The 26,783-nt window shown below is 50.8% G+C and overlaps 1 protein-coding gene across 3 annotated transcripts in view; it reads left to right on the forward strand.

The window, feature by feature from the left end:
• OGDH (oxoglutarate dehydrogenase) overlaps window positions 1–26,783 on the forward strand; it is a 63,968-nt gene that overhangs the window by 30,607 nt on the left and 6,578 nt on the right. For all 3 annotated transcript variants that reach the window (XM_049641175.1, XM_049641174.1, XM_049641176.1), the window contains 7 exons: window positions 9,150–9,265; window positions 13,419–13,573; window positions 13,686–13,832; window positions 14,019–14,109; window positions 14,480–14,659; window positions 17,415–17,543; window positions 26,303–26,482. In XM_049641175.1, the coding sequence (XP_049497132.1) occupies window positions 9,150–9,265; window positions 13,419–13,573; window positions 13,686–13,832; window positions 14,019–14,109; window positions 14,480–14,659; window positions 17,415–17,543; window positions 26,303–26,482 (998 nt within the window). The remainder of the gene's footprint in view (window positions 1–9,149; window positions 9,266–13,418; window positions 13,574–13,685; window positions 13,833–14,018; window positions 14,110–14,479; window positions 14,660–17,414; window positions 17,544–26,302; window positions 26,483–26,783) is intronic.

Below are 26,783 nucleotides of genomic sequence, written 5' to 3' on the forward strand. Positions count from 1 at the left end.
TCCTCCTGGTCCTCCCCACCTGCTCCAGCAATGGGGCCTCTCTGCCCATCCTCCTGGTCCTCTTGGTCCTCCCCACCTGCTCCACCACTCCACATCCCCCAGGGCCAGTTGTGCTCCCTTGATGGCCGGGGAGAATAACTAAAATAGAGTTGATTTTTTAGTCAACTTTCCTAATTTCAGAGCAACAGAGAACAATTCACTTAATGTTTAGGGACTGCCATGTGTGGCGTGCGGAGCCACCAGACACCCGAGTGAAGAGCTGGGAATCAGGCTGGAGTCAAGCCAGGGCCACAGGGGCCGTGCCCTGCAGAGGTGTCCTGCTGGACGCCCCGGGGCACCATGGCTGAATCCCAGCCTCTCTACGTCCAGCGTGGTGTCACGTGTGGATAGCTAAGGCCCCCATGCACTTTCTGTAAATGACAACCAGAATGCCGCTGCCCCTCCACTCACCTTCAGCTGGTGTCTTTGTTCACGTTTTATTTTAAAAAGACAAAGAAGTACAGATGAAACTGAACACGTCCACATAACCAGTACAGAGTGAACAAATGTAAACATTTCAGGACATTTCGTGTGTTGCCTGTAGATTGTTAACAGATGTGGCCCCCTACATTTCCCTGTTGGGTGGGGGTGGCCGCCTGGTGTGGTCCTGTGTCTTAATTCTGAGGATAGAAGGAGAAAAATGAAGATTCTTTATTCTTGCCCAAGCCGAGTATCCGCACTTCTGTGCAGAACTCGACGATCTGTTGTCTTAAGAGCCACTGGCTCTGTGGTCTTTGCTGGGTGCTGCTGTCCCTGTGGGTGGGGAGGGGGGCTTACCACCCAGAGCAGGGGTCCTGCCTGCCCTGCCTCAGAGTTTTCACTCTCAGCCCCCAAGACGGCATCCACTGGCCTTCCTCTGCACTCCCAGGGCAGGGACCAGCTGCAGTGACCGTCAGGCCTGGGTGCCCCGCTGCCACGAACCTCCCCGGGCTCATGCCCCCTGCTGGGTGACCAGGGTCAGAAAGGTGCTCTGTGCATCCAGACGAACGTGTGGGTTTTCGCCAGTGGCCTGGAAAGCGCCAGGAACGGTACAAGCACTGAAAAGCTTGCAGCGGGAGCCATGTGTAGGCCCCCTGGGTGGTTCTCTGCAGCTGGGCTCCCCCCCAGCTCTGCCGTCTAGCCAAGGGGGGGGACCGAGGACCTGCATGTGTCCTCTAGGACCCATCAGAGTCTGGAGGTGTAGGTCTGGTCTGTTGCCTGGTGTTCCGGATTCTGAGGACGGTATGCTAGACATTAGGCCTTCTCCTTTTCTGTTCCCAAAGCCAGCTGGGTTGGGTGGGTCTGACGTCCCAGGAGAGGCCTGTGTCAGCCGCTTCTTCCAGACAGGACGGGACGGGTCGGGAGAATGTCTTGCCGCTACTGCGGTGGCTGGCCCACATCCCTCCCTCAGGATCCCCTCACTCCTGCTCTTCCTGAGAGGTTTCCACACTTACCCCAGCAGCTCTCAGCCCCCAAGCCCCACCCTGTTCCCTTTTGGTGTCTGTCTGTGTGACGGTGTCTGTGCTCCCCGTGACCATGGTGACGGTGCAGGGTTGGGGTGTCTGGGTCCTCAACTAACTCTTGCTGTCTTTTTCCTCCTGCGCTCACCCACGCCACCTCACTCTGCCTCTCAGACCTTGCAGTTTTCAAGGAACGACTCCGAATGCTAACCGTAGGAGGTAGGAAAACAACGAGCCTCTCCCCTTTCTTGAGCCGAGGACTTCATTTCAGCAGGATGTGCAACTTTTCCCAGCATGCCATTTGGGGAAAGTTGACTGTTGATTGTCCCGTCATTCGGCTGTCACCCAGCAGGGGGAGCCACTTCTGTGTCGTCTCTGTCCCTGTCCATTTTCACCTCCTGGAGTTTGTGGCCGTTGCTTCGCTGGGCTTGTCCGGTGCAGGTGGCCTGTGGCTCCTGCCGGGGCCGGCGGGGCCTGACGCCACACGATGTTGTGCATGTCGGCTCCTCCTCACCACCTTCCGTGCTGTGCCTTCCACGGGGCTCTGGATTCTTTCAGATTCTGCTTCCCGGGCATTTTGGACAAGGTCTCTCTTTGATCTTCCCGTGTGTGAAGGACACCTGAAGTACTGTAAACACGTACTTCATCGAGTAAGGAATCCTCAGTGACCTGTGCTTCTGGGCAAAGCGCCTTTGAGGAATCCAGAGTGAGGTGCTGGGGGCCATCTGCCTGTCGTCATCCCCCCCACCCCCCACCAGTGGCCAGTCTTACCCATGCCAGCTGGCGCTCAGAGGGTCTCTTTTTCCTCCATTGTCCCATAGCTGTGACTCTCATCCTGATTGCACTTGTGAGATCGCTGTAGATTCACAGCAGCTCTAAGAGTTCACAGGGGTCCCCCGTGCCAGTGTGGCCACACGTCACCTCGGGTCCTTCCTGCTGCCCTTCTCAGCCCCAACTGCTTCCCCTCCATCCCACCCCGTGGAACCCCTGGCAGCCACCACCCTGATCTCCATTTCCGTGATTCATCATTTCAGGGTGTTATGCAAATGCAGTCATAATACGTCGCATTTTGGATTTGGCATTTTTCAGTCAACGTGAATTTTCTAGGTTTGATCCAGGCCACTCTGTCACTCCAGCTTGTCCCTCCTTGCTGAGCGGCACCCCTTGCCGTGGGCTCTCACCGTTGTGTCCACTCCTTACTCATTAAGGGACCTTCACGTGGTTCCCATTCTTTGGCTCATAGAGTCTTTTGAGAGGCAAATTTTTAAATTCTGATGAGGTCTGGTTTGTCAGTTTTCCCTTTGATGGATTGTGCTTTCGCTGCCAAGCCTACGAACCTGAAGATTGTCTCCTGTGTATTTTTCTAGTGGTTTTTCTAGGTTTGCATTTTACATTTAAATCTGAAAAAAGGCTTGTCTGTGTTTACAGAGCGACTTGCTGACATTTTGGTAACGATGGTGCTAAACCTACAGCTTGGTTAAAGAGATTTTCTGTCTTTACTCCATTGCCTCCCAGTCCATGAATGTTGTATGCCTCTCCGTTTATGTAGATCTTTTTTGATTTCTTTCATCAGCTTTTTGTAGTTTTCAGCTTACCAGTTCTGTATGTGTTGTGTTAGATTTATACCCAAGACTTTTTTTCTTGTTAATGTTAGTGTCTACGTATCATTACCAATATCTAGAAATAGAATTGATTTTTGCATTTATGTTGTATCCTGTGGCCTTTCTGAGCTCGCTTATTCTAGGACTTTTTTTTTTTTTTGTAGAGTATTTAGGATTTTCTGTGTAGATAATCATGTCACCTGACAATAGGAACAATTATTTCTTCCTTTCCAATCTGTGTGTCTTTTATTTCCTTTTCGTGCCTAATTGCCCTAGCTAGAACTTAGAGCACTGTGTTGAGTAAGAGTGCTGAGAATGTACATATTTGCCTTGTTTCTGGTCTTAGGGGGAAAGCCTTCAGTCTTTCATCACCAAGTATAATATTAGCCACGGATTTTTTTGTAGATGCTCTTTATCAAGTTGAGGAAGTTCCTTTCTATTCCTATTTTTGCTTATTGTTATTTATGAGGAAGAGTGAAAATTTTCTGTATCTGTTGATACAATCGTATGATTTTTCTTCTTTAACCTGAGAGTATGGTAGATTACATTGATTGATTTTCAAATATTGAACCCAGCATGCATTGCTAGAACAAACTTCTCTTGGTTATAATTTTTTATACATATTCCTGCAACTGTGCATTTCTTGTATTCGTATTAATGAGGGAGATTCGTCTGTAATTTTCTTTTTCAGCTGTCTTTGTCTGCTCTTTGTGTCAGGGTAATTCTAGCCTCATAAAATGAGGTGTTTTTTTTGTTTTTTTTTTTTTCTTTTCTGTTTTCTGTTTTGGAAGAGATTGCATATATTGGCGTTCATTCTTTTTTAAACATTCGGTAGAGGGGCACCTGGGTGGCCCAGTGGGTTAAGCATCTGACTCTTGATTTCAGCTCAGGTCATGATCTCCCAGTTCGTGGAATCGAGCCCCATATCAGGCTCTGCACTGACAGCTCGGAACCTGATTGGGATTCTCTCTCCCCTCTCTCTCAAAAATAAATAAACATTTTTTAAAAGTGCTTAAACATTTTCTAGAATTCTCAAAAAAAACCATCGGGTTTGGAGATTTCTTTTTCAGAAACTTTTTATTTATGAATTCAATATCCTTAACAGTGGTAGAGATATTGCAAATTATCTGTTTCATATCAGGTGAGTAATGCAGTTTGTATTGTTCTAGAACTGGTTCATTTCATATGAGTTGTCAAGTATACATTGTACACGTATAGAGTTGTTCGTAGTATTCCCTAAGTATCTTTTTTATTTCTGCAGGGTCTGTATTGATAGCCGCTTTTATTCCTGATATTGGTAATTTCTGTCTTTTTCTTTGTTAGTCTTATTAAAGGTTTGTCAGTGCTATTGATCTTTTCAAAGAACCAGCTTCTTGTTGCACTGATTCTTCTCTGTTGTTTGCTATTTTCAATTTCAGTTGATTTCAATTGATTTCTGCTTTTATCTTTATTTCCTTCTGCTTTCTGTGTGGGGTTTCCCCCCTCCTTTTCTAGGTTCTTGTGGTTGGAGCTTATATTACTGACTTAAGACTTTTTCTCTCTTTAATGTGTGTGTTTACTACTATAAATTTAGCTGTCCCACAATATGTTGTATTTCTTTTTCATTCAGGTCATTGTATTGATACCCTTTAATACTTCTTCTGTGCTCTGTGGATTATTTAGGGTCATGTTGTTTCATTTCCAATAATTTGGAGACATTCCTTTTGTCTTTTTGTTACTGATTTCTAATTTGACTCATTTGTGGTTAGAGGGTGCACTCTGTTCAATTCCGCTAAACTTGTTGAGGATTTTTTATGGCCCAGGGTGTTGTCTGTCTTGAGTTCCATGGGCACTTAGAAAGAACGTGTGTCCTGCTACTGATAGGTGAAATGTCCTGTCAGTGCCCATTAGATCCTGTTGGTCGATAGTTCTTGAGTCCTTCTACATCCTTGTCTATTTACTTTTTCAATGAATTACTGAGAGAGAAGAGTTGAAGTCTCCAACTATAGTTGTGAGTTTCTGTTTCTCCTTTTGGTCCTCAGTTTTTGGTGCATATATTTTGTAGCTCCACTGTTGAGTGCATGTGCAATTAGGATTGCTGTATCTTCTAGGTGGATTGACCTATCGTTATGTCATGCTCCCTCTGTGTCTATTAACTTTCTTTGTTGTGATGTCTAATTTAGCTGGTAATAATAGAGCCACTTCTGCTGTTGCTTGTGTTTATATGATATATCTTTTTTCATCCTTTTACTTTTAATCTGCCCGTAAGATTATAGTCGAAGTGGATTTCTTAGACAAGCATATAGTTGGGTCCTGTTTTTTTGTTTGTTTGATTTTTAATCCACTCTGCCAATCTCTGTCTTCTAATTGGTGTATTTAGGTCATTTATATTTAATGTAATTATTGTTATGCTAGAGCTTAAGTCTAACTTCCTATTCTTTCTTTTCTGTTTGTCTTCTTTTTCATTTCTTGGCTCTTTTTCCTGACTTCATATGGATTTTTAAGCCTATATTTTATTTATTTATTTATTAACGTTTACTTACGTTTTTTAGTAATCTCTACACCCAATATAGAGCTCGAACTCACAACTCCGAGATCAAGAGTCACATGTTCTTCTAACTGAGCCAGCCAGGTACCCCAAGCCTACATTTTAAAATTTCACTTTTATTTATATATAGTATTTTTGGTCATATTTTCATGTTTTTTAGTAGTTTTTTTCTGCTTTTCTGTGGTTGTCTAGGTATGATATTATGTATATAGAACTTACCATAACCTACTGGTGTCGCCATGTTACAAGTTCAAGTGAAGTGTAGAAAGTGCACCTCCCTGTACGTCCCTTTAGCTTCCCCATTTAAAGTAAAATTGTCTTGAATACTTACTCTGCCTACATTTAGAACCACATCAGGCAGGTCAGAGGTTTGGCATCACATCAAACCAAACTTAGAAGACCCAGGAGGAGAAGGAAATCTGGTTTGTTTGCCTGTGTTTTGCCTTCCGTGTCCTAGCTTCCTCCTAGTGTTTAAGAGCCCTTTTGACATCACCTCCTTTCTTTGTAGAGCACCTCCAATAGCTATTCCTTAGGTGACAGACTCTCTTCATTCCCTGTAACTGAGGATATCTCCATTTCCCCTTCGTTCCTAAAGCGTGTTAAACCCGGCACATGGGGTTCTAGGGAGACAGCTCTTTCCTCATGCTCTGGAAAAGTGTGCGGACCCCACTCTGCCCCCTTGTTCCTGATGCAAAACCCTCAGTCATGCAAGTGGTTTTTCCCTCCAGGTGAGGTGTCCTGGACTCCTGCTACTTTTGAGACTCTTTCTTCATCTTTAATTTTGAAAAGTTTATGCCGTGTTTTGGCGTGGTCGTACTTGGGTTTCTTGTGTGAGTTCGTACTACGTCTTGAATCTTTGGGTTGAAGTCTGTGGCCATGTTTGGGGCATTTCAGCCATTATTTTCCAAGTCCCTTTTTTCAGCTTCCCTCTCCCTCCTCCCCTTCTGGGATTCGTGGGCACAACACAGTCTCTTGTTTTATGTCACGTGTCTCCGGGGCTTTCTTCGTTCATTCCCCAGTCTGCTTTCTCTCTCTCTTTCACATTACTTCATTTCTACTGTTCTGTTTTCAGGGTCCCCAATCCTGTGACCCTAATTCTGCCCCTGAGCCTATCTGCCAGCTTTAACTCAGGGCTATTGCATTTTGCAGTTTCAGAATTTCCCATCTGGTCCTTCTTGGCGTCCCCAGTCTTTGCAGAGACTTGGTTCCCCACTGTCTCTGTCACATTCTCATTGCTAACCAAAGTCGTCTGAGGACGGCTCCTGGGGAGCATCCGCCAGGTAATCCCCCAGCGTCCATGCCACCGGCTGCTGGTGTCTGTTGCTTGTCTTTCTTCATTCAGTCTGCAGTGTTCTTGTTGTGATGGATTCTTTTATTGAGACCAGGACGTGCGGGTGTTACCAGACTTGGAGTCTCACTCGGAGCTCTGTGACAGCAGGGCCCGTCTGCACACTGCTGTGGCAGGGAGGGGCTGCCTCCTCACTGCCAGCTTGGGGTGCGCATCCCGGTCCCCACAGACCCTGCTGACACTAAGATGGGGAAGTGGGCTTGTGCACAACCTCCTGGAGGGAGTGAAGCCTGAGCTCCATCCTGGGCCTGAAGCCTTGGGACGGGGCCAGAGATTGGCATGCATGGCAGCCTGGCAAGGGTGTGGTCTGTGTGCTTGGGTAGAATAGCGCCGTCATTGTCAAAGCTCTCTGTCCTGCTCGGCTGCCCCTCTCCTGACCCTTTAGAGTGTCTCTGATTGGGGCTTTTTTTTGTCTGCATTTGCAGGAGTTCACAGATCTCTGGTTCTTTGCCCCACGTCTGGGGTATGGGAGCCCAGAAGCAAATCCGGGGACCTCACTGGCTGGTCAGCCTTCTTCTCCACCCTTTGACATTGTCTTACATTTTATGTAGGATGTCTGGGTTTCTAGTTGCGGTTAGTGGGAAAGAGATACGAAGATGTCTGCTCCACCTTCCTGGAAATAGGTGTCTGAGGTTCCGTTTCTCACGTGAAACAGGGCTGGCCGTGCAGAGGCTCACTGGGACAGCCCCAGAGTGTTCAGATTAGGTGATGGAGGCAAAGAGCCGTGCTGAGGCCAGGGGCACCTTATGCTAAAAGGTCATGGCAGGCTGAGGGTCTCCGGGTCAGAATGTTCCCGAGAGTAGCCACGCCTGGTGTTTTCATCAGCTAGGGAGAATGCCCCTCTCCCCGCGCCCAAATGACTTTGGCTGCCCCCCGTGACTGCCGCGCGCTGGGCTGTGAATGCCCAGAGCCTCCCTGGACCTATACGATGACCTGTCCTCATTGTTGGTAGAATAGCGGCAGGACACGGACGCATGGGGTCACCCACACCACTGCTGCCATTGCTACCCCCACGTGAAAAAGCCAGCAAAAAAGCAAAAAGTGTTTGAAAAACAGAATTTGCTTTGAAGTCTTACAAAACGTGTACAGAATTGTTAAAGACATAAAGGCTGTGGTTCCCATGGCAGCTTGAATGGGAACACCGGGGGACTCCTGGCCCATGTGCCGCCAGTGAGTCAGCTCTGGGGATGGGGCCTGGAAATATACAATTTTACAAACCTCCCAGCAGTTCAGACACACAACCGTATTTGCCGGCAACTGCCTGAGTCCTACACTGGGCTGTCGCGTCTTGTTGCCACTTGGGTAGGCAGAAACCAGGACACAGTCTGACCTTGCACAGCCAGGTGACAGAGACCACGGCGCGCTGGCGTAGAGCTTCCCTGTCCGTCCTGGCATCTGGGATGCTGGTGTGAAGTGACCCTGCCTGCTGTGTTACCCGACAGTCTGCCAGGTCTCCTCCCCGTGACACTTACCTTGACACGAAACAAGCCTGTCATGCCTGAGAAAGAGCCCTCCCTTCACGTTTTTGTCAGTTTGAAATACACTTTCAGATACAGAGGCGCCTTGTGTGGTTGGCAACGTAGAAAATACTAGCGGTTAGTCAGCAGGTCCTTGCTGGTGTGGTACTGGGGTACCTGTGCACTTCCACTTGCAGGATGGGTGCAGATGTGCGGTTCCTAGAAGGGAGGGACACCTTCGTCCAGGGCGGCCGCGTCCTGTGTCCTCATGCCCCAGTCCCCCGGTCCCCCAGCCCCCCCAGCCCCCCCAGCCCCGCTCGCCACCTCTGCACAAAAGGTCCTGGCCCTATTCTACACCAGTTCTTCAGTGTCTACCTGAATTCCTCCCTTAACTGCTTCTCTTTTGCTTTCTGATTAACTTACCCAGTGCCTTTCTAAGTCAAAATTTATGTCTTTGGGACCTTGAAGTACAGTGCTTCCTAAATTATGAGAAACTGGTTCACTGGACTAGTACACACATAATATGGACGTTTTTCCTGTTTAACTACCACACCAGTAATGTTTACAGCTGTTTATTGCTAAAGTTTGTGTTCCTAGCTATAAGACATTACTTATTTTCATATATATCAGAGGTTTTTATGCCTTTGCTCTTCTCTTTTCTCTCCCCTGGGGAGTCCCTTCCCCTTTCCATAAACTATGGCCCCCGTGTGGCTGTGCCCCTCTCTCCTCACCATGCAGGATTCTACGGGCTGGATGAGTCTGACTTGGACAAGGTCTTCCACCTGCCCACGACCACGTTCATCGGGGGACAGGAGTCAGCGCTTCCTCTGCGGGAGATCATCCGGCGGCTGGAGGTGAGGGGGCACAGGGTGTGTGCACAGAAACCCAGTGCACCTGCTGCAAACCTGAACATACAGGGGCTTCCAGATGGGGTGGGGGCAGGCAGGGGGTGGGGGAGGGTCTCCAGATGAGGCAGTTGTTTGTCTTGTTTTCTGTTTGTTTGTTTTTTAATGTAAGGTAACGGGGAGCATTTTTGCTATTTTGTAGATAAAGATTCATGCTTTTTATTTTTACAATCAACCATAGAAGAGAAAAAGCATTTCTGTGCGTCCCAAGCTCAGTGGCTTGCTTCAGGAGTGTGAGGTCCCCCAGAGCACAAGTTCCACCTTCTGGGCCCCGTTGGGAACGAGCCCCAGGCCACCCGGCAGACAGGGTCCTTCTGTGGTTTTCTTCTTTTCCTTCTCCTTTCTGGGGCTGGGCCTCACAGCCTGCTGGGCACTGCGCGCGCGCGCACACACACACACACACACACACACACACACACTGGGACTACACAGGGCTCTGCTGTTGGCTGCTGGTGTCCAGCCCCGCGGTCTACACAGGGTGGGGGGAGGCTCCATATGCAGACACTGCCCATTCAGACAGACTGAGAAAAAAACTACTCTGCAGTGGGCTCCCCGCGGGTTTGTGCAGCCTTCTGGGGTGCTGCCTGGCACGCACGCTCTGAATCACGGGTGGCACCTGGCGTTCCTGGAATCCCCAGCTGAAGGACACCGGGCAGCGGGTCTGCAGGCTGGGCCCTAGAACCACCACTGACACCTGCATCCACTGAGCCAGAGCCCCAGCCCTGTGACTCAGGTGTGACAATGGGGACCCAACTCCAGCCGGTGGGGTCTGATCAAAATGCTCCTTTCAGTGGTACCACATGTGGCTACGGTGGCTTAGAAAGGTCTGAGTGTCTATTGGTGACATTGTCTAACTTGTGACAAGTGGCCTATGGCATCAGCACCTCAGTTTGGTCTTCGTCACTTCTAGGCTGTGGGGTAAAATGTAGAAACTTGGTGACCTGGTGCCAGCATGAGGGTGTGGACATGGGGAGGGGTGGGCATCAGGGAGGGGTGGGCATGGGGGACAGGTGAGCACGGGGAAGCGTGAGGGAAGGTGGACATCAGGGAGGGGTGGGCAGGATTGGCCAAGGCAATGGACTTTTGGTCCCTCCTCTTCCTCCATGTGCACCTTGACTGCAGTGTATAGACCCGCTCTGTGCACACGCGGCCAGCAGCCACCTGTGGCGGTTGAGCACTGGAAGTGTACAGAGGATCTGAGTAACCTTTTAGTATTAAAGACCTGACGTGTTGATACTTCACTACATGGTCTGAGGACACATTCAGCACTATTAGAAAAATCTTAATTCCATGTGTGCTCATGTTGTGTTTCTCTGGGACATTCCTGACCAGGCACTCTCCTGGTCTAGACCCCAGAAACAGCACCCCTTGTAGACCTGTCCTCATCCAGATGAGCCTGTGCACGCTGCACCCCTGCCCGCAGGCACCTCAGCCATCTCAGAGTTGACGGTTTCTCCGGAAGGCGGGGACTGAACCAGTCGGCACAGGAGCTCATGCTGTGCATCTGCCCCTCCTTCCCTTCACAGAGATGGTCTCCAGTGGGGAGCTCAGCCCTCCTCCCCTGCCAGAGCACAGTGGAGATGTTCAGAGCCCTGTGCTTGACCTCCTCAGGCTGGAGTCCCCGGTGGCCCTGACCCCGGCGTTGGGAGGGAGCAGAGCCCCACGGCTCTCTTTCAGCCCAGGAGCCCACTCTTAAGGTGTGGGACCTTGACCATAGCGTGTCCCAACCCCAGGGTGCCCACATCCCCACCCCAGTGCTGTGCTCATGGTGGCCAGGCATTTGGGCAGACCTGCCTGCCTGCCGGTGGTGCGGACGTTCACGCACGCCTGTCCACACTAGGTTGCTGGCGCACGTGCGCTGCCAGAACCACAGGCCAGGCCCGGGGCCCCAGGGCTATACGATCTGCTTGCAGCCAGGGCCACTCGGCACCTGTTTCTAGGGAGAGAGGCTGAGAACCACCCCTCAAACTCGCTGCTGTTTCTCCTGGGGATGGAGCCAGGAATGGGAAAAACAAAACTGCGTCCAGGTCCCAGTAACCACATGTCCCAGTTAGTAGCTCAACCCACACTGACCTCACTCATTTCTAGTTTCTGCCTGATCTTTCCTTTGATCTTCTAAGTGTTCCCTCAGGGAAATTATGCCCCACAGGTGTGAGCAGGTGTCAGGGGCACCTGTCATTGCCCTCTTCCCACCTGTGCCCAGAGCTCCCCTGCCTCCTCCTTCCCCCTCCCCTCCCCTGCCCCCTTCTTCCTTCTCCATCCCTTCTCCTCTCTCCCTGCCCCCTTCCTCCCCCTCGTCCTTCTCTCCCCTGCCCTCACCCTCTGTCCCCCTTCCTCTTTTCTCTTTGTCCCCCTCCTATTCCCTCTAGCCCCTTCTTCCTTCCTCTCCCTCCCTCTTCCTCTCCCTGCCCCTCCCCTTCTCCCTTCCCCTTCCCTCCTCTGCTTTCCCCTCCATCTCTCCCTCTTCCCCCTCCCTCCCCCTCCTTTCCCCTTCTCCCTGCCTCTCCTTCCTCTCCCTCTTCCCCTCCCTCTTCCCTCTCCCCTTCCCCCCCTTCTTCTGTTTTCCCCTCCATCTTTCCCCCTTCCCCCTCCTCTCCCCCCTCTCTCCCTCCCCTCCTCCTTCCCCTCCCTCTTCCCTCTCCCTGTCCCCTTTCCCCCCTTCTTCTGCTTTCCTCTCCATCTCTCCCTCTTCCCCTTTCCCTCCTTCCTTCCCCTTTTCCTTCCTGTTCTCCCCTCCCCCCCTTCTTAACTCCTACCCTCCCCTCCATCTCACTCCCCCTCTCTCTGGGCCTTGAAGATCGTATTGAGACCCCAGGAAGACCTTTTTGAAGCTGAGAGAGGAGGGTTCATGTTCAGAGGCACTCTGTTTGGGCTGTGTTACATGTTCTGTGGGTCAGCCTGGCACCGTGAAGCTAGTGCTAACCGTGCAGTCAGGGAGGGCGGCCCAGCAGCCCCAGCCCCGGACTTCTTGCACCCTCTGTTATCACTGAGACACCCTCATTGACCTGGCTGATGAACTGATCCGAAGCACCAAGGCCCTCCCCAGCTCGCTTCCTCTTCATCCCCAGACAAGGTCGTCCTCCTCCTGGCTAGCATGATGGCGTGTGTAGTGCTTGGCTGTTATTTTGAGTTCAGGGCAAACCTTCCTTTGTTTCACAATCATGGAGCAGTGTGCAGAGATGCGCACTCTTCCAGATGACAGGATCAAAGGGCCTGGGGCATGTCCCTGCCCTGCCCTGTGCCAGTAGGCTCTGTATCTGTTGTAAAAACCGATGGGGCACAGACAGAACCTGGTACTGAGTGCTTGGACGGTGTGGCTGTTGGAGACGTTTTGGGGTTCATAAAATAGCCCTATTGCCACACCAGGTGCTTTCTTCTTTAGCTCATATGTTGATTTGGGGTTTACTCTCACCCTGAACTGGTGGAGGATACAGACGGGCCTGGGCCCAGGCCCCCCACCCTGAGGCTGGGCCCTCCTGGCCTTCCTGTGTCCCCCCCCCACACCATTTCCTGTCCAGGGAGCCCATGCTTCCCACAGGACACACGGCCTCCCTCCCAGTGGCAACGTCTGCACCGTGGATGGGATGCGTTCGCTCTGTTCAGGGCCCTTTGCTTTGCAATGTGTGCAAGCACGCTGCTGTAGGACCCGGCCTTCCCAAGAGGAGGCAGTCATTAAAAGTTGAATTTAAAACCTAAGCACCTGCAAATCTTAGGTGGCCATTGAGCTCCATCACCTACCAACAGTGTGGTCCCTTCTTTCTTTTGGCACCAGGCACAGTCTGACCTTGGGCTCAGGGAGGCTATCTTCCCAGAGTCGTCCGGTCCCCTGGCAGGTGCCTCCGTCCTCCTGCCACAAAGGGAAGCACTGTGGCCCCATGGTTATCGCTGCCCCTCCCTGCTTAGTGGGCACAGTGTGACCCCAAGGAAGCACCTTGCGGCCACACTGGCAGCGAGAGGGGGCCGTGGACCCAGGCCTGGCGCCACCCTGGTCTCTGCCCTGGGTCACAGCCGGCTCTGCTGCATCTGTTCTGGCCTCATAGCTGGGTGGGCGGCCAGCGGCCCTGGGCAAGCAGCCTTGATGGGGTCTGTGTGTGTGAAGCAGATGGCGTACTGTCAGCACATCGGGGTGGAGTTCATGTTCATCAATGACCTGGAGCAGTGCCAGTGGATCCGGCAGAAGTTTGAGACACCGGGGATCATGCAGTTCACCAACGAGGAGAAGCGGACCTTGCTGGCCAGGCTCGTGCGGTCTACCAGGTGGGGGCTGCGCTCAGGGCAGGGGGTCGCTGCAGGAGGCGGGGCTGCAGGCCCTGCGAGCCGCACTGGCCCAGGTGACCTGGCTCTTCGGGATGACTCGGTCCCTGTCCAGGTTTGAGGATTTCCTGCAGCGAAAGTGGTCATCCGAGAAGCGCTTTGGTCTGGAGGGGTGTGAGGTGCTGATTCCTGCGCTCAAGACCATCATCGACAAGTCCAGTGAGAATGGAGTGGACTACGTGATCATGGGGATGCCCCACAGGTGCCCGCCCCGGTGACCGTCCCCATGAGCCTCCCCCATCCCCGACCATGTGGGGCCGCAGCCGAAGGGGCTAGTGGAGTGTTCCCCATGGGCAGCGGCCTGTTTTCTGCCTTCCTGCCTCCTGCCACACCGTGGCCTGAGGTGCCCAGAGCAGCTGATCCCCGCTCACCGGTCTCTGTGTCCCAGGGGGCGGCTGAACGTGCTTGCCAATGTCATCAGGAAGGAGCTGGAGCAGATCTTCTGCCAGTTCGATTCAAAGCTGGAGGCTGCCGATGAGGTGAGGCCCCCACTTTCTCCCAGAAACGTCTGGCGCAGCTCAGCCCACATGGGATCCCCTCTCCGTGTGTTTCTCAGGACGGCCTCCAGGGGTGGGGACTCCACCCCACTCCACCCCACTCATAGAGGACGTGCCCGGAGCCGTCCTCTCTGAGAAAAGAGGGACGGCCACAGGTCAGAGGCCCAGCAACAACCCCCAGGCCTCCTGCTGGGGGTCCAGGATGTGCTCCTTGGCAGAGGACCTCCTCCCGGTGCCATGGGCGGGAGCCGTCCTGGGAAGAACCTTTGCAGGTTGGGAGTCCTAGGACTGGATGTAGCACAGCAGCCTGAACCCCTCCCTCCAAGAGCTAAGACTGCTGTTTGTGTGTCAGGGTTCCGGGGACGTGAAGTACCATCTGGGCATGTACCACCGGCGCATCAACCGCGTGACCGACAGGAACATCACCCTGTCACTGGTGGCCAACCCCTCCCACCTCGAGGCTGCAGACCCCGTGGTGATGGGCAAGACCAAGGCCGAGCAGTTTTACTGCGGGGACACAGAGGGCAAGAAGGTAAGGCCGTGGGGGGCCGGCCAGGATGGGCTCACAGGCCCAGTCGTATCTCAGACCTCGAGTTTCTGGCATTTAACAAAGTATTCTGAGCGGACCTCAAGGGACCTGTATATGGTGACCCAGGCCTGCCTTCAGAGTGCTCCCTCCCAGGTGGTGAGCACAGGGCTGGGCTGGAGGGGCCGCTGCCACCATCACGTCTGTGGTGAAGCTGGTCTTCCAAAAAAGGACCTTCTCTGGAGATGAAGACGGGCTAGGGTAGAGGCCTGTCGAGGGCACTGAGGGCAGAGGGGGCCGCTGGCCCAGGGCAACCTTTACACGAGTTAAGCTCATTACAGGTGGAGCTGAGCATTCGTTTACCGGGTTCTGTGATTCAAAATCCCATAGGTTCACTAGGACCACACGCAGAGGGTGACAAGGAACATTGTTAGCGGCGATGGGTCTGGGCCAGGCATTGGCAACAGGAAGTGGTTCCTGCGCTGACGGATGCCCTGCAGACAAGGGGCAGGATGTGAAGGCCACACCCAGGGGCTTAGGGGCCTGGGCGGTGCCGTACACACTCCAGGTGGAAAAGAACCCCATGCAGCCCCTGGGACCGGCAAGGATAGGGTGGCCGGGGAGGGATGGGGAGGAGGCCAGCATGACCATTGCCTCCAGCATTTCCGTTGTCCTGGGCTAGGACACTTGCTGGGGCGTTGGGAGCCGAGCAGGGAGTGAGATGGCAGGAAGCTCCGTGTGGTGTCCTCGTTTGTCCCCAAAGCAGCACTCAGTGGGAGTGCTGGGAGCATCCTAGAGAGGGAGGAAACAGGCAAAAGCTGTCAGGCACAGGTAACGTGCTCCAGGCGACGGCACTGATAGGTCCTGCCGTGCGATGTGCGGCCAGGAGAGGCTCCGGTCTTGGGGAGCGCTGCTGCCCAGGCGTGAGCCCGCACCCGCCTCGGCCATGAACCTAGACCCCACCGTCTGCAGTTTCTGTTCCGCTGAGGATGCCGGGCTGGGGTCTGTTAAACCATGTCACTCGGCATTTAAGAACAGTCATGTAACCTCTGTAGGCGTGACCAAGGCAGAGTCTGGCCCTATTGGCCCTTTGGGTGTTTGTGGGAAAGCGGCCCCTGGTGTAGAGGGGTGGCTGCCCTGAGACCCGCTCCTACCAGGGTCCGTGTGGGACACCGGGGGCTGTCAGACACCAGGAACGCTGGGCACCTGTGGCGTCAGCAAGCAGCACCACGCCGAAGGAGCCTCTGGGACAGCCATGTGGCTTTACCAGTTCAGGAGAGACAGCACGACGGGAGGAGGGCTCCCGTGACCTCACCCCAGCTGCACCAAGCAGGCCCCTGCACAAACCTAGCACCATGTCCGCCATCCCCCTGTCCTCGTGAGCATCTGGAGGCAGGACACGCAGGGTTCTGTTTAATAGATCTAGATTTTGTCCCCAAGAAGGATGTCACAGACCTTCCCTTCCTGGCACTGAGGACAGACACACGGGAGGCTGTCAGGAGCAGGGGCGCTGGGGATATGTCGAGGCGGCAGGAACAGTGTCTCATGGTGCAAGAGGTGCTCACAGACATGCAGGGAGGAGGGCGTGGGGCAGTGTTGCCATCCTGCCAGAGACACGGACACCAGGAGACACCCTTGTGTGCAAATACTAATCTTGGATCCCGTGCTCTGCTCAAGGACGCAGGCTCCCAGAGAAATGTGGTTCCAGGCTGTGCGGGGGCCACGCAGCGTGAGGCTGAACCTCGCCTGGCCAGAGAGCAGGAGGCGCGGGAGCCACGGAGCCCATCCAGATGGCACGGGGCTCCCATGCCAAATCTGGGATGGTGGGCGCCACGGAGTCACTATCACACTAATCATTTATAGTCTCCTGGACAGACTAGGGCTCTGTGAGCCCGTGGTGCCTCCCAGACGGACTAGGGCTTCCTGAACCTGCAGTAGCACACGTAAAGGGTGAGAAGGGAAGGCTCTTCTGGAACCCCAGCAAACACACGCTGGAGCGACCACAGCCGGGCAGAGTTTGATGAGGAGCGGGGTACTGAGGTCCTCACAGAGACCTTTCTCACGACACAGGGGAAATGCTGAGTGAATGGGGGACACAGTTGGGTGAACGGGGGACACGGCTGGGTGAATGGGGGACACAGCTGAGGTGTCCTGGCACAGAGGGCGCCATTCCTGAGCCTGTTCATGAAGCACCCCAGAACCCCGGGCCTGTCTGGGCTGTGGACACAGGAGGGGCAATGGGCTGCTCCCGGTCAAGGCCCGGCCTGCATTGCTGCCCTGGTGGAGGGTCCCACCTGCTGTGCTCAGCATGGGGTCCGTGGGCTCTGTGACAGGTATGCAGATGCAGGGCAGACACACTGGAAGGAGTCTAGGGGGTCTTGTGTTCTGCCACTTCTTCTAAGTCTGAAATGGTCTCAAAACACGTTATTTTGGGGAGTGCCTGGGTGGCTCAGTCATTTGAGCCACTGACTGGCTACAGTCATGATCTCACGGTTCGGTTCATGAGTTCCAGCCCCACGTCGGGCTCTGTGCTGACAGCTCAGAGCCTGGTGCCTCCTTTGGATTCTGTGTCTCCTTCTCTCTTCCTGCCCCTCCCCTGCTCACGCTCTGTCTGTCTCTCGAAAATAAATAAACGTTTAAGAAAAAATTTTTTTTAAAACATTATTTTTGGGAAAGCAGACAAGTGACTGTCTCTGGGGTGCCTTGTGGATGTGGTGGTCGGGGCTCTGTCAGATTTGGGGTGTTCTCTGCACGTGTATAGGTCATGTCCATCCTTCTGCATGGAGATGCTGCCTTCGCCGGCCAGGGCATCGTGTACGAGACCTTCCATCTGAGCGACCTGCCGTCCTACACAACTCATGGCACCGTCCACGTGGTCGTCAACAACCAGGTAACCCGGGCTCCAGGCAGCCTCTGCATCTTGGTGGCAGAGACCACTGAGGCCACAGCATCGGGTTTGTGGTCAGACCCTCCCAAGGGCCCTTGTGCTCATATTAGTCTTACCTAGGGTGGCGTGTGTCAGTTTTTTAGCATAGTTGCTCTTTTCTGATTATAAAGATACATGTCTTTTTATAAGAATGTGGACAATGCATTGTCTTTTTTCTTTTTTTTTTTTTTTTTTAATGTTTGTTTATTTTTGAGAGAGAGGGCACAAGCAGGGGAAGGGGAGGGGGGACCAAGGACCCTGCAAAAGCACAGAGCCTGACGCTGGGCTCAAATCCATGAACTGTGAAAGCATGACCTGAGCCAAAGTCAGACGCTCAACCGACTGAGCCACCCAGGCACCCCTGGATCATGTTTTTGATGTCAGATCTAAAGAAACTTTGCCTTGCCGAGGTCACGAAGATTTTCCCCCATCTGGAAGTTTTACAGTTTCATCTTTTCTATAGGGTGTAGTCTGTGATGTATTTGGAGTTTCGAGGTGGGTGTAGATATCCACCTGTTCCGGTACAGTCTGTGGAAAGGACTGTCAAATGAATTGACCACATGACTGCAGGTCTGTTCTGCCTCTGTTCTTTTCTACTGATGTGCGTGTGTCCCTTCTGCTGACACCACGTTGATGACGTAGCTCTGCTGTGTGTCTGGAGGCCGCCGTGGGAGTCCTCCGGCTTCCTTCCTTCTTCACATTGTTCTGGCTTTTCTAAGTTGGTAGCCTTTTCATCCAAACTGTAGAAGCAGCTTGTCAGTTTCCACAAAGCTCTTGTATTGTGATTAGAAGTGCGCTGGCAGGTATGTCCGCTAGGGAGGGGCCACAGCTGCAACAACACTGAGCCTTCTGATCTGAGAATATGTAAATCTCTCCATTATTTTGATTCTTTTTAATTTCTGTCTAGGTATTTTGTAATCCTCCAAGTATAGATCCTGCACGTGTTTTGTGAGACACCTAAATATTTCACTGTTTGGGGGCTATCATAAAGGGTACTTTTTAAACACTTTAATATCCAGGTGTTACTAGGATATAGAAATAGAGTTCAGTTTTGCATTTTTTATCCCACAACTTTATTAAACTCGCTTTTACTAATTTTTTTGTGATAGTTTGGAATTTCTGTATTAACAGCCCTGTCTTGGCGACCGTTTTGTTTCTTTGTGTCCAACCTACATACGTAAACACCTCGTGTTTCTCTTTCCTGTTGTGCGGCCAGGATGTAAGCAGAGCGTGGAGGGGGGAGGGAAGACGTCCCTTCCTTGTTCCCCATTTAGGACAAAAGTGCTCAGTCTTGGCCGCTAAGTGTGGTGCTTGCAGTAGGTTTTCTGTCCGTGCCTTTGCAGGCGGTTCCCAGTTTGTAGGCAGTATTTATCACAAGGGGCTGGTGTTTCTTAGCAGATGCTTTTCTGCGTCTCTGAAGATGGTCAACTGGTTTGTGGACAGTGAATCCACTCTGAGCGTGGGACTCTTGTGTCCGCTCACACACCACGTGGCTCTGTGGTGTTCTGGCCGTGTCAGCCTGGTCTGGCTGTGCAGGGTAACGCTGGCCTCATAAAGTAAGCTGGGAACTTCTCCCTCATCTTCTGTTTTCTGGAAAAGCCTGTGTAGAGTGGGTGTTAACTTCCTCTGTAAACACTGAGTGGAATTTGCCGGCAGGAGGCTTGGTGGCCCAGAGTGTTGGCCATGGGAAGGCCTTTCCCTTGTCTTTGCGTTCAGGGCTCGATTGCATGGCACCTGATTTCTTCCCGTCCACCCTGTTGGGGCTTTGCTCCACGTTTTCTCTGTCTCAGCAGCTTTACTGAGCTGGGATCCCCACAGCAGACAGCGGCTTCTGGTGTCCTCACTCTTGTAGAGCATCACGTTGTCTGAAGAAACTCTGTGTCTCTTAGGTGTCACATGCTTGCCCCCCGTGCTCCCCAGGCCTACACAGCCATTAGCCACATCATAGTCAGGACTTCATCCTTGTGATGGCCGTGGATAGCTGTCCTATGGCTTTGTCAAGTGCTGTCCACCCACGTGTCTGTTGACGGACATTTGGACCGTTTGTACCTCCTGGCTGATACACATAACGCTGCTCCGGGCGCAGGCTTCTGTGTGGCACGTACCAGGAGCGGGGTTGTGGGGTCACATGGTAGCTCTGAGTACCCTCTGGAGGACCCCACAGACTGTTTTCTCAGGAGGCCGCCATTCCCCCCATGTCCACAGTGTCTGAGGGCTCCCACTTTCCCGGGTCTTCTCTCACACTTCTTACTGTCTCCCTTCTGTCTCAGCCATCAAAGAGGGTGTGAACTGGTTTTTGCATTTCCCTAATGACTGACGATGTTGAGCATTTTCACATGTGTTTATTGGCCATTTGTAGATCTTTGGAGAAATATCCACAAAGATTTTCTGCCCATTTGTAAATTGGATTCTTTGTTATGAGTTGTGAGAATTCTTCATATATTGTGGATACAAGCCCTTTATCAGATAAATGATTTGCAAATGTTTCCTCTTACTTTATGGCTTTTTCACTTTCTTGAGTTGTTTTTTGAAGCCCGAAAGTTTTGTACTTTTCCTCCTTTGTTTCCCTCTAAGCTCTTATGTCTGTGACCCCCTGGAGTTAACTTTTGCGTGTGAGGCAAGGAGGGGGGGCTTGCCTTACACCTCACCACCTGTGAAGAAGACCGTCTTTCCCCCACCCACGTGACACGTGACGTGGCATCATTCAGCTGCTTGAATCTGTAGATTTGTATCTTTTGACAAATTTGGGGAATTTTCAAACATTGTATCTTTTTTTCCAAACCACCTTCACTCCTTTTACCCATGCTCCTCCCCACTCCCACCTCTGGCAACCACCAAAACGTTCTCTATGAGTTTGGGTTTGGTTTTGTTTTAAATTCCGCATACAAAGGAGTTCATACAGTATTTGTCTTCAACTTATTTCACTTAGCGAAATGCCCTCAAGGTCCATGCGTGTTGTCACAGATGACAAGATTTCTTTCTTTGATTTGTTTTTGGGTTTTTTTTTTATGTTTATTTATTTTTGAGAGCAGGAGGGGAGGGGCAGAGAGACGAGGATGGGCAGAGGATCAGAGGATAGGAAGCAGGCTCTGTGCTGTCAGCACAGAGCCTGATGCAGAGCTCAAATTCATGAACCTCGAGATCATGACCTGAGCCAAAGTGGGACACTTAACCGACAGAGCCACCCAGGCGCCCCTCCTTCTTTGATTTCCTAATAATTTTCCATTGTATATATATTACATCTTCTTTATCCATTCATCCGTTGATGGCTACCTGGATTGTTTACGTGTCTTGGCTATTGTAAATAAATCTGCAGTAAACATAGGGGTGCATGTATCTTTTTGAATTAGTGATTTTGTTTTCTTCAGATAATACGCAGAAGTGGAATTACTGGGTCATAAGGTAGTTCCATTGTTAACTTTCTGAGGAACCTCAGTACTGTTTTCCGGAGTGACTGCACCAGTCTGCGTTCCCACCAGCAGTGAACGAGGGCTCCCCTTTCTCTGCATCCTCGCCAACACCTGTTGCTTCCTGAGTTGTTGATTTTCGCCATTCAGACAGGTGTGAGGTGGTATCTCATTGTGGTTTTGATTTGTATTTTCCTGATGATGAGTGATATGGAGCATGTTTTCATGTGTCTGTTGGCATCTGGATGTCTTCTTTGGGGAAATATCTGTGCAGATCCTCTGCCTGTTTTTTAATTGGATTGTTTTTTGCTGAGTTGTATCAGTTCTTAATGTATTTGGAGTATGAATCCCATATATACAATTTGATATACAGTTTGCAAATATTTTCTCCCATTCCATGGCTGCCTTCTCATTGTGGTAATGGTTTCCTTCGCTGTGCAGAAACTTTTAGTTTGATAGAGCCCCACTTGTTGATTTTTGCTTTTGTTTTCTTTGCTTTTGGTGTCATTTCCAAAAAGTCACTAAGACTAACATCCAAGAGCTTGCAGCCTGTGTTTTCTTCCAGGAGTTTTATGGTTTTCAGGCCTTACATTCAAGTCTTTGTTTTGAGTTTATTTTGTGTGTGATGGAAGAATGTGGTCTGGTTTCATTCTTTTGCATGTAGCTGTGCAGTTTTCCCAATGCCGTTTGTTGAAAAGACTGTCCTTTCCTCATTGTATATTTTTGGCTCCTTTGTCATAACTTAATTGACCATAGAGGCATGGGTTTATTTCTGGGCTCTCCATTCTGTCATTGGTCTATGTGTCTGTTTTTATGACAGGACCACTGTTTTGATCATTACACTTTGTAGTATCATTTGAAATCAGGGAATGTGGTGCCTCTAGCTTGGTTCTTCCTTCTCAATACTGTTTTGGCTCTTCGTGGTCTTGTAGTTCCATCTAAATTTTAGGATTTGTTGCTCTATTTCTGTGAAAAATGCCACTGGTATTTATATAGGGATTGAATTAAATTTGTAGGTGGCTTTGGGCAGTTTGGACATTTTAATATTTATTTTGCCAATCCATGAGCATGGTATATCTTTCTATTTGTGTCATAATCAGTGTCTTTCATCAGAATGTCCTCAGTTTCCAGAGGACAGGTCTCTCACCCCCTCTTTTATGTTTATTTCTGCAGACAGTGTCTCTTACTTCAGACATTTATTAAGCCCCACCCCCTCTTTCTGGGTCTCCAGCGGCACCAACGTCAGACACGTTGTTAGAGCCCACATTTCCTGAGGCTTTGTTCATGGTGCCCTTCAGTCTCTATTTCTTGAGATTTGGGGTGATCCCAAGGTCACTGATTCTTTCCTTTCTGCCCTGTTCCACTATACAGACCAATATTCAGGGTTTTCCCCCAATTTCCTTTACTTTTAAGTTCTAAACTTCCACTTAGTTCTCTTTATGTCTCCTGTGTCTTTGCTGAGAGCTTTTATTTTTTTCACGCATGCCAGGCATGTTCGTAATTTCATCGAAGTATTTTCCTGACATCTTTTGTGATGTCTTTGTGAGGTGATTCTAACGTGTGTCATCGTGGTGCTGACTGCCGATTGCTTTCTCTTACTCCATGAGGTTTTCCCAGGTGTTGGTGTAACATTCCACTGGTTTTCAAATGACATTGGGATGTTTTGAGCATTTTGTTGTGAGACTCCGATCTTACTTAAATCTTCTGTGAGGCCCACCTCCTAGGCATCTTGGGTGGGGGTGGGGAAGGGCCACGGTGTTTTCTGTGGGCTGGCTGCAGCAGGGTGGCAATTGTCTAATAGTGTCTTGGTCCTCTGGCTTTCCTGCCTGTGCCTGCTGGTGTTTTGTTTTTTGTTTTGGGGAGTTTTTTTAGTTTATTTATTTTGAGAGACAAGAGACCGTGCAAGCAAGAGAGGAGCAGAGAGTGAAAGAGAGAGAGGATCCCAAGCACGCTCTGCACTGCCAACACAGAGCCCAGCGAGGGGCTCGAACCCATGAACCGTCAGATCATACCTGAGCCAAAACCAAGAAGGCTGACACTTACCCAACTGAGCCACCCAGGCTCCCCCTGCTGGTGTTGCCAAGCAACCTGCTCCAGCACCCAGCCCAGGGTATAGGAGGAGACGTCCTGGGACCTGTCATTGAGTCACTCCTCGGGCCCTATGGTCCCTGGCTAGTCTGACTTCTGTCTACCTTCAGAGTTTTATGTTTACTCTACAGATAATGTCCTGGGGCTTCCATTGTCCTTGGTAGGAAGAATAGGGAAAGGTTCACCTCCTTCATCTTCCAGAAGTGCAAGTCCCTATGAGAACATTTCTTTTAAGTATAAATTCCATTTCTTTAGTATACATAAGACTCTCCAGGTCTGTTTGTTCTTGAGTGAGCTATGGTAATTTCTTTCATGTAAGTCATACAATTACAATTTGTGTCCTTAGAGTTTGTGATGTTCTGTTATTAGCATCTGTCCTGGAATCCCTTATCTCATTCCTGATATTGATAATTCGTGTCTTTTCTCTTTTTGTTTTCAATTGCTGTGGTTGTAGATTGGTTGTTGTTTCCAAAGGGACAGCTTTGGCTTCATTGCATTTTCTGTATTTTCCTGTTTTTCTAGTTCATTGATTTCTGCTCTTTGTTGTTCCTTTCCTTCTATTTGCTTTGGATTTAATGTAGCCTCTCTTCCTGGTTTCTTAAATCACTGGGGTGAAACCCTCCTTCTCTGCAATAGAAACATTTAATAACATTCCGATTTAAGAATCACGTTACACAAAAACGGTACAGGTAGGCCTTGGGTGTGTCAGACTTCTTGTGACAGAAAGCTAAGCATCCTGGTTGCACCTGCCTGAGGCCGGATCCAGGGGAGAGTGTCCTAGGATGGCAGTGTCTGGAAACTACCCTCCCAGGAAGCTGGGCCCGTGTAGCCCAGAAGATAGAAGGCCCAGGAAGCATGAGGGCTCCCTTCCTGTGAGCGAATGATTCACACAGCAAGAATGTGACAGCAGAGTCGGCACCATGGGTGCTAACAACCAGAAATCCGGTCTCAGTGGAGTGACAGGAAGAACTTCAGCAACCAGCTCTGTTCCAGCTGGGGACCAGCCGCAGGGCTGAGGGAGACAGGGCTCCAGCCAGGGCTGACCTCAGGGTCTCTGGCTCTCACACCAGCAGTTCCAGTCAGTGGGGTCTTCCTACTGGTGCCCTCACGATGTCTTTAAAGACATCGCTAATGCAACAAGACCAGACATGAAAATTTCCATCCCTAGATCAATGGGGAGCTGGTTACATAATTTATGGTGTACCCACATGTGTGTCATACGGCTTACATGAATTAACGCATGAAAATTAATATACATGAAATGCTCAGAATAGTGCCTGGCCCATGAATAAGCACTGACCTAAGTTATCGAAGTGATTAATACCACGCAGTGAAACTGTTTCAACTGTTTCATACACTGTTGAAATGACCTACAAGATCTGTTACGTGCAGAAAGGTATTGTGTGTAAACACCTATCTCCCTATGTCTGTGTGCGTGCACACCCACAGAGCACACCGTCTCCACACACACGTGTGTGTGCCCACATCCGTATGTGCTTAAAGACACAGAAGCTAGTAACTGGCGGACATTGGGGTGGGGGGCAGCCGAGGGCCTGAGGTCTTAACCTTCCAGAGCAGTTTCCTTCCTGTGAGGCACTAGAGACGGCACGCATGCTGTGATCACTAACTCACCAGTCCCTGTGCTCATTTCCCAGGCGAGGAGACTGTTGAAGACGTGTCCATGAGAACTGTCATCAGTTAACATCCTCATCGGTTTCTATTTCTCATCTCTTTAGCTAGTGTGATAAAGGAGAGTATGTGAAAGCAACATGTGATAAATGATGCCCAGTCTTCTGTAAGAGCTTCAGTTTAGCAAGGGTTTTCTTTAATCTCTTCACTGATTCTGATGCCACAGTTGATGGCGTGCGTGGGGTCGGTAAGATCTGTAGCAGGAGAAGTGGCTGCCGTCCTGGCCCTTGTCTTGCTAAGAACGTGCCTCAGGTTCAACCTTCTAAAATTCTCTCCTGAGGAAGGCTTCGGGAGCTAAATATTTTTCTGTGTGTGTCAAAACCATGTTGGTACAAGAGTGGGAAATAAGCTATATGCCTGACGATAGAAGCCTTTGCATAACTTTTGGCAGAGCCATAGGAGGCAGTGCCGTATAAGCATTAGAATATCTGATGTCTTAGAGAAAGAGTCCCCGTGCAGTGAGAGGAAGCACAGGGCACTCATTTGTGCTGGCAAGAGCGTGGGGCACAGACACGCATGCTCACACTTTTGAAGAGCAGTTTACTGCTGTTCGGAAATGTCCACAGTGCTCGCCCTGTGCCTCAGTTCTCTTTGCTGGGAGAGTTCGCACATGAAGTCCATGTTGCTGGACCAACCCTGTGTAAGAATGTGTCCAGCAACAGCGGATTGACCACAGGCCACCAACATAGACAAATGCCAGTGCCTCGGAAAACCGAGGAGGTGGGGAGCCTTCCAGATGAGACAAGACTGGCACGGGGTGATGTGCTGGATTGGACGCTGGACCTGGGGCAGAAAGGTGGGTCATCAGGCACAGTGTGTGTGGACACCGTGGGTCAGGTTACGTATTTAGGACATGGAACTGCTCAGGCTAGTGAGGGCATGTCCCTGTTTTAGGAAATGGGAATTCTACAACTCAACCCTGAATGCTTCAGGAGGAAAAGTGGGGATTACGGTAAAGTTAGGGTTAGTTATTATAGGCTGTTAGAGAATAGCATTCAGAATTTTAAACATAGGTTACATGTGTACATGTGCAAAGAAAAACATCAAGATATTTCCACTGGCTGGTGGAAAGATACACAACTTTGTTTAACTTTTCATTTTTTTATACTGTTTTCCAAACTCTGTATATTGAACATGTATGAATTTTGCTCATAGAATAAGAAACAACAAAAAAATTTTTTAAAGACCTAGGGGTTCCTGTGGGGCTCAGTCAGTTGAGTGTCTGACTTCGGCTTAGGTCATGATCTCACAGCTTGTGAGTTCGAGCTCCAGGTCGGGCTCTGTGCTGACAACTCGGAGCCTGGATCCTGCTTCGGATTCTGTATCTCCCTCTTTCTCTGCCCCTCCCCCGCTCGCTCTCGCGCGCATGCTCTCTCTCTCTCTCAGAAATGAGTAAACATTAAAAAAATAAGGATGTGAATTTACAAATAAATAAATAAGTAACCCTAAACAGGTACTTGGGGACCTGGTGGGGCTGGTGCAGCCGGGTGGCCGCCAGCTGGTGGCGCTCTGCCCACCCTGCCTGGGTGTCCCTTGCAGATCGGCTTCACCACAGACCCGCGCATGGCCCGCTCCTCACCCTACCCCACTGACGTGGCCCGCGTCGTGAATGCCCCCATTTTCCACGTGAACGCGGACGACCCAGAGGCCGTCATGTACGTGTGCAAGGTGGCAGCCGAGTGGAGGAGCACATTCCACAAGGACGTGGTGGTGGACCTGGTGAGCCACCCCTGTCTGCGCCAGGGAGAGAAGGGCCGGGCTCCCTGGTGCAGGTTCGCCTTGCCGCTCCTCCCCAGAGCTCCCGAGGCTCCAGCCTGGGTGAGCCATGCCCGGGAAAGAAAGTAGCTGGGGTCTCATCCCAGGGTGTCCCCAGGTCACTCTTGTTCCATCTCCTGTGACAGAGCAACTCTGGTGTGAAGGAGACATAGACCCTAATTCTAGAGGAGGTGCACTGAGGCATCACACAGGAGTTGGGGGCAGGCGCTTGTGTGTTTCTGACACTGGCATCTTGGGCTGTGTC

Source organism: Panthera uncia, chromosome A2 (assembly GCF_023721935.1).
Source record: "Panthera uncia isolate 11264 chromosome A2, Puncia_PCG_1.0, whole genome shotgun sequence".
NCBI lineage: Eukaryota > Metazoa > Chordata > Mammalia > Carnivora > Felidae > Panthera > Panthera uncia.